The 20,051-nt window shown below is 42.8% G+C and overlaps 1 protein-coding gene across 6 annotated transcripts in view; it reads right to left on the reverse strand.

Annotated features, from left to right (window-relative positions):
- Nucleotides 1-20,051, reverse strand: part of WIPF1 (WAS/WASL interacting protein family member 1) — a 48,791-nt gene that overhangs the window by 11,130 nt on the left and 17,610 nt on the right. For 4 of the 6 annotated variants that reach the window (XM_042874439.1, XM_042874441.1, XM_042874442.1 and 1 more), the window contains exons 2-4: nucleotides 18,462-18,575; nucleotides 3,275-3,363; nucleotides 1,859-1,988 (exon numbers count right to left, since the gene is read on the reverse strand). In XM_042874439.1, coding sequence (XP_042730373.1) covers nucleotides 1,859-1,988; nucleotides 3,275-3,325 — 181 coding nt within the window. In that variant the 5' untranslated portion in view covers nucleotides 3,326-3,363; nucleotides 18,462-18,575. Of the gene's footprint in view, nucleotides 1-1,858; nucleotides 1,989-3,274; nucleotides 3,364-4,748; nucleotides 4,838-18,461; nucleotides 18,576-20,051 lie in introns of all 6 variants that reach the window. The other 2 variants (XM_042874443.1, XM_042874444.1) reach the window with 2 other exon arrangements.

Genomic DNA, 20,051 nt, shown 5'->3' on the forward strand with positions numbered 1-20,051 from the left:
TGAAAAATGGATGGAGCCTCTGAGAATATCGTATTGTCTTTGTTAACATCTGCATAGCTGCTTTCCATTTCTTCATACCATTGTTATCTTTCACCTTCATTTTTCCATATGTCACGTGAAGGGCATAAAATGAGGAATGAGAGAGAAAGACAGAGGTGATCTTCCCCTTGGGGGGCACTTCTGGTGAATGCATGGAAGAGATTTTATTTCTGATGACTTTCCTCTATGCCCAGAAATGCAGTGAGATGATCATTAGCTGCCATTTTGTTCCAATATAAAGGAACTATTTTATCAGTCCCATTTCCTCTCCTGTTTTTCTCTAATATTTCCCACTGCTGGTGTCCCTCCTCAACATTTGTGCCATGACAGTGTCAAGGCACTAGAAGTGCAATGAAAGCATTTTCAGTGATAAATACAGGGAAGAACCCTACTTAGAACATCACTGCAAAACGAGTAGGCCCACAGGTTGGGATATCTGTGAAGATCAGTTCCCATCAGTTCTATGACAGGCTACATGGCTGAGACCCAATTGCTTAATTTCTTGGCCTCTTGATTTCCACAACTTTGGGTGGGTAGAAATTTCATTGACTGTAAAGTAATTAAAACCTGTAGATGAAAAGCACTTCCAATAATCCCACCCAGAAAAAAGGAGGAAGAATGTGTTCATGGGGGAATGTTTCACATCATCCCTCTGTTCTTAAGCATGTTAGCTCAGTTCTCTGACTCACACAGGGTGTGAACCTCTGGAGAAATGCTTCTAACTATGTTTTCATCTTTCTTCATGATTTGTTAATTCACGTAAACAAGATAATAAATTGTATCATTTGAATCTTACCGTTTAGCCCTCCTTTAAACCCCTTAACTTCTTTTCTCCAGCTCATTAGAATAGCTAGAACATGTAACTCAAGTGTTGAAAGCTAAATATCTGGCTGATGATAGACTGTACCTATTTCTTTTTCTAAATTCCTATTTGGTCACATGTCTGTTGGTGTTTCCTTCTTTCCTCATCACCTTTCTACCACAGTCCAGCCTTTAATTGCATGGCCAGACCCAGACTGAGTTGTATCACATTTGTTAATCTGTCTGTAGAAATCTCTTCTTTCCATAGGCAATAAATGCTGTGCCACCGCCACAGCAGGCCTTTGTTCCTTGCCTACTGCCTGCTTCTATTCTTTCCTCCTGATTTTTGCTATGGGGGCTTTTCCAGCTTTCTCTCAGCATATGCCATGGTGTGTAGGCAGAGCCAGCAGCAGCTCAGCTGGATGGAGATCTCCTCTTCACAGGCAAGCTAAGCTGCTGTGTTGTGCCAGGGCACTGCCTGGCAGGCTGAGCAATGAGGCTCAGCCAAAAAGATAACACCCCTGAGTCGCTCTGGCGGCAGCCAGGCTACGTGCAGCACAGCAGCACCTGGCTGAAGCTGTGGCTCCGACTGCTTCCAGCACTATGGGTCCATTAATACGCCAATGGTGCCATGCCATGGCTGCCCTTATTTTTGTGCACTTTCTTCTCCCCGCTGTCCTCAGTACTGAAAGGAATTTCTCTCCCTGAGCTACTGTAGCTTCTCAGCAGGTCTCCTAGTAGGGTTTCCATGGTGTTCTGGTTTAAGCAAATGAGAAAATGAATTGCCTTATGAGAGTAAGAGAGGAAACCGATGACCACATTTCATAAGCAGCACTTCATTTCTCAGCTCACTTAATCCACAAAAAGCAGAATCTATTTTTGTATATATCAGCTCTGGCATTTTGTTTTACCTGCATTTCCCATGGCAGTTCATCCAGTGAGAGATACATAATTTTCTGCATTCAGATATATAGAACAATTTAAGTACACAAACTCAGCCATGCAGAATCATACTTACTGTCTAGAATTGGAGCACTTCTGTCATTAGTAACAGTCTTCTTTAGCTTTTTTCCTTTGGTGATATCAGATAATAGAGCATTTCGCCCTGCCTGTTCTGACCTGCTTAGAGTTGGTTTTTCAGTATTTGCCTGCAAAATAAAATTAAAAATGAGGAGGTAAAATAAACCTCAAATTTTAGATGCACAGTTCTGCTCCAATATGGTAGTTACCTTAGACCTTAATTTCTATTATCACAACCCACTATGGTAGTATGCCATATCTGGTTTTGTGAATTATTCTATAAGTAGCTGTCCTTGTTACTGACTCCAGGCACTGCTGCTACTCGCAGTTTACTGGAAACAGAACACTTTTGTTTGAATTTAACTTTTTTTTTTAAATTCAAGAGTCTCTGATTTTTTAAAGCCAAAGCACATCTGTGGAAAATTACTATTTTGGAGACTGAGCCTGGGCAAACTACTAACACAGTTTGATTACAGAAAAAAGATGGACATTTCTGAAAGTCGTAGTGAAACTCGAAATACACAAGTTCTAGATAAACCAGAAGAAAGATGGAGTTCTGGCTACACGCACATCTATATATGGTTACTTCTTCCAAGAAACAGGGGTTCCTGAAAAAAAAAACAGTGTTACAGTTTCATGAAGGTTAGCGAGAGCTGCCACGGAGGGTCCAAGCACAGAGCCTGTATTTTGCTTGTGGTGGGCAGTGAGGGAAAGACTATGTCATGCTGTCAATCTGGGTAACCAGCTAGGCCTTTGGTATGAAAACATTTGAGTACTCTACAACAGCATTTCCAGAAGCTTTTTCTTTCTTGTCTGCCTGATGAAGAGCAAACACAGCCCAGGGCAGGCTCTGTTCCAGCTTAGGCTGATTGAAACCAGGTCCAGTGTAGTTTCACCCACTATGTTGTGCCAGCAGTGGTTCTCATACCTTCATACCACAGACTGGCTGAGAAAGCTAAGCTGGCTAAGAACTATCCTTATAAAAAGTAAAAAATGAGATTATTTTTTGCCTCAGGTGCTCTGATCAGTTCACTGCCAGGTCACAATATGTGTTAGAGAGGGACAAAGGAGAAAGTGAGAGTGCATGGCTGGGGAAAGGCAAGGGGAGAGCAAGACTTCCGTTCCTCCCAGTTAGACAAGCTGTGCCTCCCCACCCAAGATCCACGCTCCAAGGCAAACAACCAGTATGGGTGGAAGAGGAAGTGAATGTGGCTAGTGACATCTACATGGGCACTGAAAGGGAATGGAAGCAATGGACCCTCTTGCAGGAATCAATCAACCATATACAAAATGCAGGAAAACAACGCAGATACAAGCACACCATCATCCATCAGCGTATCTGTACGTCCCTTTCAACAGGACAAGCAGCAAATAGGACAGCATATACAGTGCATCCACCTCCTGTAAGACTTACCAAGGCCAGTGTTGGTGGCGGCGGGGGTGCAGGAGGGGGAGGCACAGGCATGGTGGAAGGCTGAGCTTCAGCTGATCTTGCTAAGAAATCTGCACAGCAAAACACAAAATGCAAAGACCCAGAGATTAATAAATCTGTCACTTTTGGGAGGTATTTCTTCAAACCAATCCCACATCTAGCAGGCTTATCTTTTTTTTTTCTTTTCTTTTTTTTTTAAGATTAAGCAGTCTGTTAAAAGCACTTCATGTTTAATTGTATGGATAAAAGCTACATCCTTAAATAGGTGTTCCCTGCACGATCTCCATAGCCATGCAAACTCTAAGAAACACATACCTAGTTCTGTACACACACAACCATTGCATAGTCTTTTGCTCTGGCAATGCACAAAAATGTAACGCGGTCACATGCAACAATAGAATACAAAACTGAACTCTGTTTAATCCAGCAATCTTGTTCCTGTGGAATTATGGCAGGTTAACCTCTTTGGTAAACCATCAACCTCTATTTCTACAAGGCTCTATCCCTTTAGGGCGGTACTCAAAAAGGGATGTTGACCTTTTGAAATCTTTCAGCTGCTGGAAGACAACACCCCCTCACTGTTCTGGGTATGGTGCAAAGGCAGACCTCCAGGAAAGACTCATGCACCTCCTCTTCCAGCTTGCTCTCAAGAAGCCAGACTCCACCACCACCTCTGAATATACCCTCCTTCTCAGAAGCAGCAAATGCAGCCATGCTCTGTGCATGTTCCCTGAGGAGGAAGAACAAGCAAGCTGCTGTGCAGGGGAAAGCCTGGCAGCCAGAGACCACTTCTTCAGCTCTGCTGCCTAAGACCAGGCTCCTGCTTTTTCCCCACACGTAACTCCAGTAATTCCAGGACAGGCACATGCAGGATGTAGAAATTCACTGAAACTGAAAATCACAGTGGACTTTTTTTTTTCTTCTCCAAGTCACAAGGGCTGTTAGTGGCATTTTAGCACACTGGTAGCAGGAATTGTACCCACTGGAAGCTCAGGGGTTTTCCTGATGGTGCTGAGACATTTCAGTAGTTTGCTGTGCTGCCTGCCCCTAAAAATACTTTTGCTTTGAGGGACCTTCTGACAGGCTCAGCCCTGAGCTTGTGCAGAAGTGCAGAGCATCCCATGTCAAATTTTCAAGGAGAAGAGGGCTTGGAAAGGAAATGAGCACATCACCCCTAGCTCAAGCTGACAAGGAATTCAGAGCAGAGTGGCATGGGGCAGGCTCAAGGCATTACCACTATCTCTGGTGTGTGGAGGTTTTATTTTCCCCTGCTGCAGATGCTGTTGCTCCTGTTACTGAGAAAGCACAAGCAGAGCAGAGAGGAAGCTGATGGATGGACAGACTGACAAAGAGGAAACTGTGCGAAGCCAAGTCTGTGCAGCACTGTGCAAACACCACAGTCACAAACCCTGCAAACTGACACAAGTCTCCCACCCACTCATCCTGCAGGAGTTACCTCTCCTATGGAGGCGTCACCAGAGAGGCACAGCTTTCAGGTTCCCAGGATCTGCCAGAATCCACTTGCACTTCAGACTTCTGAGTTCCCTGCAATCAGTCCCCACATAAAACTCTGCTGAGACCTATCCTTTCTTATTATCCTAAATTCAGTACTTAAAATCTGAACTCTATTAAAAGAACTAAGACTAATGCTGCTTTGTTCAACTTCCTGTTTAAAAAAATAGTCAACAGGAAAATTATTTCTTTCAGCAGACCACAACCATCCTGTTTCTTAACACAGTCTTTTCACAGCTGCAGTTGTCTCTAGTGTAACTGTGCCAGTAAGCTACTTCACTTTTAACTCCTTCAACTGATCAAAACGAGAAGCTGCTCTCTGCATTGCTCTGGTAAGAGGCTGAAGCAGTCCAGAAAACGCCCCCTCCTGAATCTTCTTGGTGCTCCATGTGCCAAGAGAAAGCTCCTTGAGAAGGGAGGATAAAATTTGTTTTTTATCAGACTTTTAAATTAATTTCTTAGGGCAGCTCAAACTTGCGTGCAGCAAGCCAGCTAGCTGATCTACAGTGTGCTCTTCAACTAACAGCATTTTTGCAAATGTATAACTTGTCTACCTCCCTGTCTGTTAAATTATTGCTTTCTGCATGTTTGTACTGTTCTTTTCTCCTTCCTTTCCTTCACTGGGTTGTTTTGGGTCAGCTTCATAAGAAATTGGTGGGAACAGAGGAGGAGCAGAGTAGCACTCAAAGCCTGAGCTCTCTAAGAAGGAGCCACTGCCCATGAAAGCATTCTACCACTCCAAGACCTTCCTTGACACATTGCTTGCAAGGAGGTAAAGGGAAGAAAAGCACTGTGCCTCCTGCTTGCCTATCCCTTCCTCCAGGGAAATATCAATATCTACCTAGTAAAGATGTATGTACCTCTTTCTATATGTAGCTGTATAGATATGTATGTGTATAGATACATATAGATAAATACACATGCAATCAGTTTGAAAGCAATGCCTCCTATTCATAGCCATGGAAACTACAACAGATACAAAGAGCACAATAACACTCTTTGATAGAGCACATTCTCTGCTACAGAACACTATTTTTCAACGTAGTCACCACCATCAACTGCACATTTTTGCCAGCAATGAACAAGATACTGCATGCTGTGCTCATAAAAATGTGCATAGCCATTCAGAACGTGGCTCATCTTCCACCTTGCAGTCACCACTGCTGAAATACACCACTCATTGCCTCACTGTGCTCATCTCCACTGACTGGTCACCATAAGCATTCAGCAAGCATCAATGAATGTTAGTGGGTGTCATTTTTTCTGCATGGAGGAATTCAATTCCACACCTTTGCTCCATATGCACTTCCATGTCAGACACCACTCTGTCAGACTGCCCTTCCGCTGCCATCTGTCACATGGCAACACCATGTAATGGGATACTGGTGGGAAGGTTCAACCTCTACTGCCATACCATCGACACTGCCTGACACCAGGGGCCAACATAATAAAGCAGGAGGCATTACTATCAGAGCAGCTCCTGTATCTATAGATCTACCCTAACGCGTATCTAGTTTCCACTCCTGTCCTATTGAGAAGGATGCCTCTCACTGTGCCTGCAGTGCCAGCTGCCTACCAGCTAGCATTTCTGGTACCAAAGGGCTTTATCAGCAGAATGGGTGGAAGCCAGAGATGCAGCTGTACGCTGGCCAGCTTATCGTCCAGCTGCTGCTGAACAAACGCTATAGCCTGTGATTCAGCTGCTAGGAGGGCTGGCAAAAGGCATTTTGCAGGCATCAGGCAAGTTTCTGAGACAGGTCAAACTTTGGCAGCATTGGCCTCAAATTGTTTACACACAGTGCTCTTGCTCTGAAGCTGTGATATTTTCAGTGATATTTTCTTGGAAAAGATCTGCTGCAAAGGATGTCACAACTTAGAGTAATTTTTGGTGGACAAATCAAACTAATAGCGATATTAGTTTGATAAAAGCACAGCTCTGCTCCTGCTGATGAGAAAAAAAAAAAAGAAAAAAAAAAAGGAGCATCAGAAACTCAAAATGCAGCAACAAATAGCACCTGCTGCTTTTGAAGCTCTAACTCAACTGTGCATAGTGTAGCACTGGACTCAAGTCCTGCCGCTGTGCTTCATTCACCACTGCTTTGCACAAAGCACAGAGGAGTCCCAGGATGCTAAGAGCAACTCTGCAGCTAGAGGGAAGCTTTGGCTTTTGTCTTGTGTGTCAGCAATGGATTCAGGGTTCATTATTTGCACTCAATCAGTCTGAAAGAGCCTAATTTAAGGAACATACATTAACTCCAATTGCTAACAGCTGACACCATAAAATACAATAATAGCTGATAAATTTTACCTACTGAGTCTGTTAACAACAGAGCTGTTTGCATCAACCAGTGTCACAAGGTATTGAAAAAGAACTCATTTCAAAAGAAAGTTGGAAGGAGCATCAGAACTTTGAGACTCGGTACACATGTTCTTGTGCATTTTCTAGTCAGTAGTGTCCACTATCATCACTGTATGTAAATATTAGGCTTAAATCCCGGTACTGCAGCAGCAAGAATTAAGGTAGCTATCACCAAAATGCCAGCCTCTGGGCTCCAAAGATGGAGCATGTTATGATATGCAACATGTTTTGATAAGAACTAACTGCATCCAAAAAAAAAAAACCAAAAAAACAAAGCTCAGGGGAAAAACAGAGCGTATAACACTTGGCAAAGAGCCCTTGCCCTGCCAAGCAACCCACATGTAAAAAAGGCACTACACCAAAACACAAGTTCTGGGCATTTCACGTTCAATTTAGTACCTCAGAGATTTCCTTTGAGTGTGACATGTGCCAAAGAAGGACATCTCATGTGGGATGCACAGCGCGAGCAACTGGGCTGCAGCTGCAGGGCTCGCCTGCAGTCAGCCATTTCGAGGCGGTCCAGGCACCCTTGCATGCACTGAGTCACAGGCAGACAGACAGCTCGCTGCGGTTAATCGCTTCCTGCATGATTAATTTCCAAGCAGAAAAAGAGGAAGGAACAAACAACTGCAGAAATAAAACAGAAACGATAGAACTCAAGGGGGAAAAATATGCAGCCACCAATTCAATGCTGATTGTCCCTCTGTGCAAAAGGGCTCAAAATCCAAAACAGTATCGACGTGGTTCTTTCCAAATGTATTGCTTCCACGTACAAAAAATTAACTGTGAATGTGAGAAAGTCAGGCTTGATCACCAAGCATTTTGCTAAGGTAGCTCTCAAAACAGAAAGGACAGCAAACTAACCACGTGACAAAATAGTTGGGAAACGCTATAAAAACAATTGTTTTTCCATGGGGGAAAAAAAATCAGCTCCACACAGACAAAAATATTTTTTCATGAACTATTGTCTAACAGAATACACAACTATTGAATTGCTTTGATTTGCCCACATCCCTTGCTTCTCCCCTTGCCCTTCGTGGGCCTGACACTGGGAGCACACACATCCCACGCTGCAGTCCTGTGCAGCAGGAGTGCAAGAGCAGGGATGTGTGTAAGAAGAGCTCCAGGGGATGCCAAAGGTACACACCCTGCACAACGTCATGTAACTGCTACCTGAAAAACATGGCACGTGCTTCTCTCTTTTTATTAAAGCAAGAGCTCAGTTTCTATAAAAATAGAAACTTGTAAATATGTATAAATATATAGATGGTTTTAACCCCCCTAAAAGGTTTGACATGGACAACAAATGCATTGCAGTGTGAAGCTACCTGAACGAACTGCAGAGGAATTCCCCTAGATGGTAGAGGAGGAATATTTAGAGCCTCCCCGGCCAGTCACTCACACACACAGAAATTTGGCAAATCTTCTGACAGTTGCTGAAGTGACCCCATACAGATGGGACTGAGACACCATTGGGATGCTTTGTACCCACCCCACACTCAGCTCTAGCAGAACTAGGTCATCTTCCTCTTAACTGGGATAAAGAAGGCAAGTGACACCTGAAATGCTCCTCTCAGTGTTTCTGGGTCCTTTAACTGCTCTTTTAGGTGTGGTTTTCACTGAAACTGCACTGCTTTTGGTGCAGGGGTTACAGGCCCACAGGGTAGGAGGTCGGCTTTCTCATCCTGCCCAGAGGAAGCTGAGGTAGGAGAGGACGCACCAACATTTCACCCTTGCAACCATTTGTAGAGAACTGGACGGTCTAAAGAGAAGCTGACAAGATAAATGACTGTACATGCATGAAATTCTGTGGAGATTCCATCTCCAGAAAGTCCATTTTGTCATGGACAAATGCCAGTGCACAGCCATGGGATGCCAAGAGCAGCCTCGTGTGCTTGCTGCCCATGGGCAAGTTGTATGCAGCAGGCCTCCTCTGTCACCCAGGAGTTCTGCTGCAAAGAGCCAGCAGGGTTGCATCCATGGAAAATTACTGCTAAGAACTAGGCCACTGTGGTGTCAGAATGTTGTTTTAATCCAAGTATTTCAAGAAGTTTTTTTCTTCTCAGTGACATATTTTTCAAGATATGTGGAAGATCGTTGGCAGTGGTAAGCTGTGGAGGACTGCCCTGGTCACTGCTATAGTTGCTACTTGGAAGAAAAAATAGCAAAGCTTTTGAACATTTAAAGTGTTTGGATGTTGACTTGAGAAGAGGCGACAACTTAAGAGCAAATACACTATAGCAGAAAATACCTCTCTCAAAATAGCAGTCACTGCCATCTAGCCCATGCTGCTGGAACTTCTTTCAGCCACTACTTAAAGAAATATTTCTGCCTGCTGGGACTCTGGGAGATGGTCTCTACCATCAGCTCATTGCTGATCCAGAAGGAGCACACGTGCCCAGGTGCCATCCCCAGTAGGAGGTGGAGCCGATGCAGCCGGGGCGTTTCCAATTATGGGACATATCCCAGCCCTGGTGCCTGTGGGACACCACCTGTGACCCTGCAGCTCACTCCCTCCCAATAGAAAAGAAGCCTTTTCCCCCAGACCCTTGATAAAGAAATGCCCAGCAGCAAACAACTTCCCTCCTAGGCAAAAGTGATGCTTAAGGACCAAGCTGCTAGTATCTGAGTCCTTCCTTCAGCTGTCCAGAGCACAGTTGTCTACAACATTCAATCGTGTATCATCCAAAACAGCTTCTGGCCAGCACAAATGTTTGAAACAATGCAAAAGACTGTATTATCCTAGGCACACTGCCCGACACAGCAAATGTGGGATTCACACAGAGTTGAGGTAAGTAAGCCTCAGCACACAGTCCTAAAGAAAGGGAAGCTTGTTTTGGTGCTCTAGAGGCTATAGGGATACACTGTCCACCTGGGCACAGCATAACAGAGGGGAACAAGGATCTGCTGTCTTTCTCCATCCTACTTCCTTATCCGTTTCTCCTTGTGCATGCTGTGTTCATAAAATGCTGTTCCTAATACACAGTCTAAGAACTTCTCTGCTGGGGCTGCTTTTTCCAATGTCCCGTTACTGTGGAAGTGATCACTTGGCGTCAGAGGATGCTCAACAGCATGGACTCTGCCACACAGCCTTCTCCCAGAAACGTTAGTGGCTTTTGGCACAAGGAGCTGCTGGTAGGGTGAACAGTGTGGCTCAGAAGTTAAGGCTTTTCAGAATTGCCTCCAACTTCAATTAACTCTAACTCATAAAAAAGCGCACTATGCTAAGTTATCCACTTGAAGAGTAGGATGACTTTTGCCAGCAGCAAACTTGTGGACATATCCTCACCACACTGTATTGCTCAGCTTTCCAACCTTATTAACAAGGGGAAAAATAACATATTTTTCACACTGGCTTCCTTGGATTTTGACTTTCAACCCAAATACATACAACATACAGCGTAAACCCAAGTACACAAAACATAGGGCTCTTTCTCTGTTTTTTTTTTAGGATGCTGCACATCTGACCACTTGTTTGCTTTGTGAAGCAAGAAGGAAATTCTGCCATTTGAATCAAAGTGACAGAAGCCTGGAAGACAATTTTTCCCCTTCTCTCCACTGTTTTGTAGTATAACAGGCCAAAAAGTATCAGGAATTAGGAGTTAGTCTGAACTGTTGCAACTTTCAGCCAGCACAGAAATAAGTGAGAAGAACCAAATTTGGTAAGGGAACTCTGGGATGCTGCCGGAGGACTTCTGCTGACTGTGGTTGCGTACCAGGGTGCCACAGGTCCACTGTACAGTGATGCCTGCAAGGCGAGGGGCTTCTCCACCTGTCAGCCCCAAGGCTGGGTTAAAAGGCTCCTGTCTGGAGGTGTAGATTACACGGCAGGAGCTCCAGGACCTCTACTGCATTCTCTGCCATGCCCAGGGAACAGTAGCTACAGGGCTGTTACTGAGCTGTTCTCAATCACCATCTTGTTCTGATCAAGAGGAAGACAGGCAGCAATGGTAGAAAGGATTTTACTATAATAAAGGCACAAAGGAAAAGATCAAGGATCTCACGCTGTCAAATTATATTATTACTCCTCCATAGGCCTAAGTCTAGAATTCAACTGGCTTTAGTTTTCCAATAGGGTTTTTTAATATAAAGTGCTTTCTTTATCATGATCAGATAATTCTTACTAAACCTGCAGTGAACTGTGACTGGCCTACTAAAGCCAGCATCTATAAAATAATATTACAGTGGCGACTCCCTCTAAAGGGGAAATATCTGAGGCACATCAGGGCCAGACACATGGAATGAATTTAAAACGCTGTTTTCCAATCCCACTCTATGTAAATATTGCAATATTCCTAAAAGAATGCTGAAAAACTACAGCGTGATTAGTTCAGATTTCACATCAAAAGCCCAAACAAAACACTAAGTGGCCAGGACAGTCAGCAGGGAAAGACAACCGCACAAGCCAGGCTGCATTAGAGTTTTTACAATCCAGGTGTCGACATGAATTAGAAGGTAACTCGAATACCTGTCCTTAGAGGAGCAATCAAAGGCTGATCTGTCCAGAGTGTGGGAAAAACAAAGCAAAACACAGCTCCAGATCTGCGTAATGTAAGGCAGCCCACTCAGCCACAGACAGCTCAGAGAAACGAGTGCCGCCTCAGAGCCAGATTACCGTCAGTAAAAGCCTCTGTTCAGTGCAGCCAGCCCCATAAATCAGTTTTGCGACTAGGTCTGGTAGAGATTTTAATTAAAAAGAAAAAAAAATATTTTCCATTCTGAGAGTTAATTTTGGACGATTTGAAGCTGCAAAGCACTGAGAGTCTTCTCTAAAATGGGTGGAGATGGAGAGTCTGATTTTAGTCTCATGAGTTAATGGAAAGGCTCAGGCCAGTTTTCAGAGGGGGCTGGATGAGACCTATTGTGCCTTACAACTTTGCTGAAAGTTTGAGCTGTTTGGGATGACCAGACTTAACAATTAAGAGCACATCCCAAGACATCTCCTGACTTTCTCTGCCATGCAAGGCTTTGCACTGTAGCTTGGGATCACTTGTGAGGTCATGAATCATATTTGCACGTAAAGAATGCATTTGAGGAATGCTGTACTCAGCAGTCAAGGTTGGTGGTGCTGGCTCCCAGAACACCATCTTGTGGATGCGTAAGGCTGGGGTGGGAAGGACCACAGCCACAACCTGCACAGAACTAAACAGAACAACCTTACAGACTGACTTGATACTAAATGAGAACTCACTCTGCATTTAACCTTGTCTGACCTGCAAAAAGCTGCAAAACAGCATCTGATTTGCCATTTAAATGCTTATTTTGATAATACGACTGTGAAAAGTTTAGCTTTCTTTTTATAGCAGACTCTTGTTACAAGACAATTCTTTTCTAATTCCCAAAGGGACTGATAAAAGTTTGAGAATAAAGCAAAGTGAAAAATAGTTTTTCAGCTTATTAAGGTATAAATGAATATATTCAAAAGAATATAATTTCTTGGAATACCTAAGTTTGTATTTACTACAATTGGTGTTTTATTATAGAATAGCTCTGAGAATAGCTATGAAAGGAAACTTTTTTCTTATATGATGTATGTAATAACTAACATCCAATTATTAAAAACAAATAGCACATTTAAAGCCTGAAGCATTCTGAAGCTGTGCAATGTACACTGGGTATGTGCACATGCAGGGAGGTGGATGACAAAGTGTCCATTTGCACAAGCCATCAAAGCAGCTCTCAGCATCTGTTCTCGCTGGCTTGGAAGAGGGCCTTTGCCCTCTGAGGTTTGGCCTGCTGTGTATTTTGTGTTAAGTCTCAGAAAGCTTTCAGATGGGCTGCTATGGTTTCAGTAATCATTTTAAAAGGTTCTCGGCAATATAAAAACAAATCTGTGGAAGAGATTTTAAAATCAGAATGGAAATACTAAGACAAGGGAAAAGTAGAAGCAAAAAGTAATTTGAAACAGAGTCTGCTTTAGCAAACAGCCCCCCATGCCCCTCCCAGTTACCTCTTCTGCATGCCGGAGCCAGCCAGAGCTCAACCCAACCTACCCAGATACCACAGCCAAAAGGTGATCATCTTTCCAGAGGGATCTACAGAGCTTTAAAAGCTCTGCCCAACAAAAACAAAACAAAACAAACCCCAAAATCCAAGGTGAATCGAGGATAAGAGACTCATGAGTTCTCAACACCCTACCCTACCTGTTTTTTGTTTGAAAGGGATACATTCAGAAAACAAAAAGAAAAGCAGCAGTGTTATTAAAAACACTATTTCAGGCGTGAATTCACATGACCATCTAATATCTTGCCAGTCCCAACAAATGCTGTCTCATTTTAACCCATTTAAAAACAAGTTCAATGTGTTATGGCTCTGCACTATCAGATTATTTGCCTGGTTGGAAGCCAGCAAGAAACTTCTGCGACTAGAGGAATATCCTATCCTGCAGATAAAGGAAGCAATAAATTATTGCTATTAAAATATTGTAGTTTTTGAGTTTTCTTACTGTACATCTATGTGCCCTGTACAAATTGAATAGACCAGACTGCCACTAAATAAAGTAAGCTTGCCATTATCTCTATATTGCTTGATTCTTTGTATTATGTATAAATGCTACTAAGTCAGACCATCTTCTTCACTATTAAAAAACAGCAAATTTTACAACATACTCATATTAACTGTGTTAACCTACTGCTTTCATTGCTACATCAAGAAAAGGTTGACTTTACATATCTAACTTTTAATAAGGATCTATCAGCTCTCCTCAGCTGATAGGAACTGCTATGGTTTCACCACAAACCTACAGAGCCTTTAGCCAGAGAAAGGTAGGGTCCAAAAGGGCTAAAGTTTATATGTATGATAAATTACATTGACTGCTGGCTCAGGCTCCGAGAATAAAGCAGCCTACTGGCAGGGAAGATGAAGAACTCTCTTCCCCTGCAATGCTGATCCCATCACATGGCTTGCTTTGAGCTGGCCAGCACTTCCCTGCCTCCCAGACTGGTTACAGGACAAAATGAACTGCTACCAAATTGAAAATACATGCAGAATGCCTGCAAAGGATCCCTTGCTCTATGTAGGCTTCTTGCAAAGAGCAGCTCCAAAGAGAATTAGGGGGTTTGGTGACCACCCTGCAGGTCACCACCAGTGCACAGGCCATCCTGGATGGAGGAGCAAAGGCAGTAAGTACGTGAGACATGCTGACTGTTTGGCCAGCACAGGGCGAGCTCCAGATCAGCGTCATGGACTGAAACCACATGAGGGAGCTGGAATGGGAGGAGTGGTGTTAATGGAGATCACCAGGCATGAAGCCTGCAGCTCTGGGCTGCTCTTTCAGATTGCCATTCAGGGAAGGACTGATGGAAGGGCAGATCTCTGTTTGGTTTTGGTTTGGGTCTGTGTGAAGCAATAAAAACCAACCCACAGTGCACAGAATGCTTTTCCATATGTCATGAGAGACTGTAGCCTTCCGTGTCTAAGGCTGTATGTATGCTACATACTTATGTAGGCGTGGCACCCTTGTTCCTATCACCAACAATTTCCATTTGGTCAAATCTGGAAAACATCCTGAGTAATACAAGAATGAATTTTTCTGTTAAATATTTCCAATGCTGTCTTTTGGCAAAAAAAAAAAAAAAAGGCATCAAGAGTTACTTGGAAAAGGAAGGCACAGCAAAGAGATGTTTCAGTTATTTTGCAAACAAGCTGCCAAAACAGAAAGAGCAAAATCCAACCAATACAAATAATTCTTTGCACTTATACCACCATAAACTAAGTGGAGATCGGAACACCGACCAATCACAACTACCTTTTAATTCACTTTCTAAAGTGCAGCTATAACAAAACTCAACTCAAAACAGCCTTGTAAAGCTGTTTTTACACACATCTTGGAGCCTGGTCTACTCTTGCAGCATGAAATAAAGCCCCATGAGGTGCGATAACACTCAAACAGCGGATTCAGTGTTTACCCCTGGCACTGCAACTGATGTTGGGGTTATGAAATTTGCACATATGCACCTGGGTACTCACAGGACACATCTGCAGTGGATTGTGCCAATTTAAACACCCACAGCCAGGGCGCATAGTTAAGCTGTCCATGCTTATTCAAACATTTTCATTGTCCAGTTAAAAGCTCCATAATTAAGTACAGTTTCTGAAGACTCTGTTTATGACATATGCTTCTTTACTTATTTTGGCAATTATCTAATAGATGACAAAGTATAAGTTCTGTTTTGTATCAGTCTGTAGTTCTTTTAAGCTCAGAGCAATTCTAACATTATATTAAAGACTTCTCAGTCTATGAATTTACGTTCCCTGTTCTACTGAGAGAGGGATTAAATCCTCTATTTTTGTGTTGGTATACTGCAGTATTCAATAACGTGTTCTTGGAAAATGAAAGTAATAGAGACAAATGCGAAGTTACCACACTGTTCCCATCACAAAGCTCTCCCACTGACTGCCCAAATCTATCACTGTCCAGTATTGGGAGGGACTTTATATGAGCAAGTGCCACTGGAAGTGGGAGGACACAGATGGGAATAAGGAAGGGGTTCCAATGTCCTGTAGAGGGGACTTGTTTGAAGTCTGGCACAAGTCAAACCCAAATCAACCAAGGACAACAAAGTAAAAAAACACCTTCCTGCTTTCCACGTCTCTGATTATAGAAGTCTTTGCTCCAATTTATTTCACTTCGGAAACAACCTTTTACAGCTGCAGATGGCAAGTACTTACTCAGCTAGTGAGCAAAAAGAAGTTGGAAAGAGTGAATATTAATGGAATGGGTTCTGATGGAAAAAAAAAAAAAAAAAAAAAAAAGAAGGCAGGCCAACATCTTCCATGGATTAACAGCAACTGCTAGCCAATCTTCCCCTAAACAAAGAGGGAGCATGTTCTACAGCATCCTTCTCAAAAGGAACCGCATGACCAGACCACGTGCTGTGGCAACCCTGGCTGTCCTGCACCCAGTGCCATGGCTCAACCCACACTCCAAGGCTGGTAGATCCCACACATTAAAGCAGAGCCTCTGACTGAGTCACTGACAGTTAAACAGAAGCAATTTCACTCTGATACCTGCATTTTATTTTACTTGTTTATACTCCATCCATCTTCCAGGACTTTTAACAACTAAGTGTTCTCATGCAGCAAGGTGCTCCAAGGCAATGCATCACACTACAGTAACATTGCTGGCAGGGTCACATTTAGCTGGCTGTGCATATATCCTCCCCACACAGGCTGCCCAAGGAGCAGCTGATTTTGGAGATAATTTGCCTTCATGCAAGAGAGCAGATTTAGCCAAGTTCCTGATGGTGTTCAGAATGCAGGGTTTTTTTTTGTTTGTTTGTTTGTTTTTTTGCATAAAAAGTAATAGTTAAGTGCTAGTAAAGGTATTTTTGGCATACCACACCTGTAAAAAAATACCCCCACAAAACCAAGAGCAGCCACATACTATCCATTCAATAATTGCATTTCCTTTTTAGCACATACTTAATTGGCAGGTCCTCTTACTCCATGTGAGTGTTCAAATTCATCTTCATTTATGCCAATCTACCAAAAGCTCAGAGGAAAAAGCTTCAGGCTGGTCTGCACAGGGCAGCTGCCCTGACATACCAGGTATTTGGGGTTGGCAGCCAATTTCCCCTTTAATTTCTTTTAACAAGAGTGGCTGTCCCAGTTGTTAAACCCTAGCTGAAGTTAGCAGCACACTTGCTGAATCCTTTAAAACATAGCTGAAACTCTGTTCAATCTGTCTGAATGGTTTGGTCAGCTACGCGGGGCAAAACCAAACCAGGCTTAAGTGAGTTTGGAGACTAAGTTTAGCACACGGCACACTTAATACTCAACAACTCACAATAATACTCCTAACATCTCTTGTTTTCAAGACCAGAATTAGCAATTAAATGTAGAGTTAAGAATCACTGCAAATCTGAGGCCATAAGCTTCTAGCAAAAAGGATGCTTTTTCAGAACTCATATGTAGAAACTCCAAGCTTTTGAATCTGGATGAAATCCACAGCTGGAAGGAAGCTTTGTGTTGGCTTTATCGGGTCATAAGACATTATTACTCTCATAAAGCCTACATTCTCTCATCAACTGCAGTCCTGATGACTGGCAATCCTCAAACAAGTGATTTTGCAAGGATCACTATTTTCTTCCATATCTGTCAAGATGCCTGTTATGTGAGTCAAGTCTGCAGCCAAGTGCTGTTTCAGGTTAGCCCTGATCCATCAAAACTTGCCACTAGGAAATTCTGATCAACACTGACCAATCTGGTCTTACACAGCCAGTGTGAAAGTGAAGTTCACCATTAGTACCAGAGTTTTGAGATCCATGATAAAAATGAGCTGTTTGCTGTCTTTCACTCAAGAAAGCAGCACAGCCTGGCTTTCCAGGTTTCTTTCACCTCCCTTTCATACCAGGAGCAGACCTCATCAGCTGCTAGTCATAACTCTATACTCTCTCACAGTACACAAGAAACTCACTTTAGCTAGTGTTGCTACAATGAAAAGACCAAAATCTTAAGAAACTCAGGAGCAGCATGACACTTGCCTTCCCTGGAAAGTGGAGCATGGAATATATTGCATCATGCATATCATTTAGTGTTCACTGTCTTGAAAATAACTGAACAGTTTTCATCAATAACAAGAAAAATATAAAGTTAGCCTACAAGGAGACTGAAATACAGGCTGGAAGAAGGTACATATATCCTTCCTCTTCCTCTGAGCCAAGTACCAGTCCTGGCAGGGATTTGTTTCTCTTCTTAAAAATCTCCAGTGATAGAAATTCTGAAATATCCTTCAGTCATCTATTCTAGCACTTAGTTAGCTGCGGAGCTAGTGGAATTTTTCCCAGTATCCCATCCCAGCCTTCACTGTGCAGATTTCAAATGTAATGCTGTTTTTTTCTAGATAAGGACAACTACAGATTCACAGTGCCTGAGCAAACCATATCAGCCATCAGCAGTCCCACCTGTGAAGCCTTAAAACCTTCCACTGCTAGCTCTGTGCCACTGAATTAATAAAAAGCATCAGCTGTGTAAAAAGCTCGTGGATTTGGTGGAAAATTGGAACAACCTAAAGCACTTAAATCTGACATTAGGAAAGGTGTGCCACATGGGATCACATCAGTAAACTGGTATTGCCATTAATTCTACCATGCAAAAAAATGACTTTTGCAAAGAATGAATTTTGCACATTCTATGCAAACACTTTTAATAATACTTATGAGATGGTTCTATGCCTTCTGACTGTTATAGGCACTTCACAGCCTGGAGAATACACATGCTGGAGACCAGTTTCCCACACTACTACTCACGCAGTAACACTTCCCTGCTCCTCCCCACTCAGATCCCAGGGCTCTGTACCTCCTCAGAAGCTGGAGAGATGCTTGGACAGAACACGAGGCCTGACAAATTCACTCCAGAATGCACCTCCTGAAGCTAATTAGATCACAGGAACATTTCCCAGGCTGTACACTCCTGCAAGGAAGAAAAAAAAAAAATACCCATAACATTATTAATTGCAAATGGTGGGGACCATGAAGCCTGAGTACATTTCTGCTGGACATTTCCCTGTGTAGGTATAAACTCTGCGTGAGAGCTGGCAGTGTCCAGAGAGGAAGCTGACTCCATCTAAAGAGGAAAATTAAAGGAAAATACACTGACTGCCCTCAGGATCAGTTCCTGAGACAAAAAGGCCCAATTTGTTTTCAAACAAATTTAAGATAATTGCCTTGACTTCAACAGAGCATTGTAAAAGCCAGTATAAATAGTGGAATGAAAGCAGGACAGCCTAAAAACATACGTGGATGGACATAGTGGGAAGACTGGAGTTATCTACTGCTCCTCTTAAAATAACCATGGTTTGTCAACCAACATTGTAAGGAAGAGGGTTCTACAGTTTAAGCCAGAAAAAAAATGCATGCAAAAGCTGAAACAAGTCAGCTAAATAAAAGCAAAAGCAACCTCCTTCAACCTCAGGATGGTTTTAACAGCTAACTACAGAAATGATTTGCAGAACTTCCATTCAAGTGAGGGGGAGGGAAGGGGATGGCCGGCAAGATGTCTGTGGAATGTACCGCAAACAACGCTGTAGTAAAAGACACTCTTGTCCATCTAAGGTACTTAATAATAAACAGCAAAACAACAACCGAGTCAGTTTAAAGGAAAGTATAAGAACAGTAACTGCTCAGCATTTTATTGATTTACTTACATTTAGAGATCAAAGTCTCCAGACTCCAATTCCTCAGTGGTATGAAACTCATGCCTACACTGTGTAGCGAAATAAAACCCACACAGGGAGCTTACTAAAAGCTGCCATTACAGTTTGGGTTTGCATGAGCTGGCATTGCACACCTTAACTCATACTTTCCCCTTTGCAGAAAAGAGCAACGCAGTGCTGTGGGCCCACGTGTGCCATGGACACGAAGCCAACAGTGCACTGCAGTCTGCCAGCTGATGGCGAGCAAAGCTGGCTGGTGATTAAAGTGGCATCGGGAGTGCTGTTTGTTCCACTTATTTGCAGATTTAAGGGAACTTTAAAGCTTCGGTTAGATGAAATCAACTATCTCAGAACTACTAAGTTTTATACTAGTACTGCTCAAGGGAAAGAAACCAAAATAAATCATTAAAAAAAAAAACAACATACAGAAAAAGGAATGCTTCTTCCATGGATGTTATGAACACGTGCACACACACACACTCACCCAATTCCTCCTTCCTTCTGAACTACAGTGAAAGCGCAGTTTTATTTTCCTGAGCACATAACTTGTCCCATCTGGTTCCATTTTTTACTACTTTCTTCTTTTGGTTTCCTTCTCTCCCATTCCAACCCATATTTACTTCCTTTTGTTTAGTCTGTATTCCTTATTCCCTCTTCTCTTTTTGCAGATTTCCTTTTTAATTTGTTTGGGAAAAAAAACATTCTTGCTCTGATTTTCTTAACCCAGGCTGGTG

The sequence above is a fragment of the Lagopus leucura genome, unplaced genomic scaffold (assembly GCF_019238085.1).
Source record: "Lagopus leucura isolate 7727_CA_CO unplaced genomic scaffold, USGS_WTPT01 Super-Scaffold_100012, whole genome shotgun sequence".
In the NCBI taxonomy this organism is placed as follows: Eukaryota; Metazoa; Chordata; class Aves; order Galliformes; family Phasianidae; genus Lagopus; species Lagopus leucura.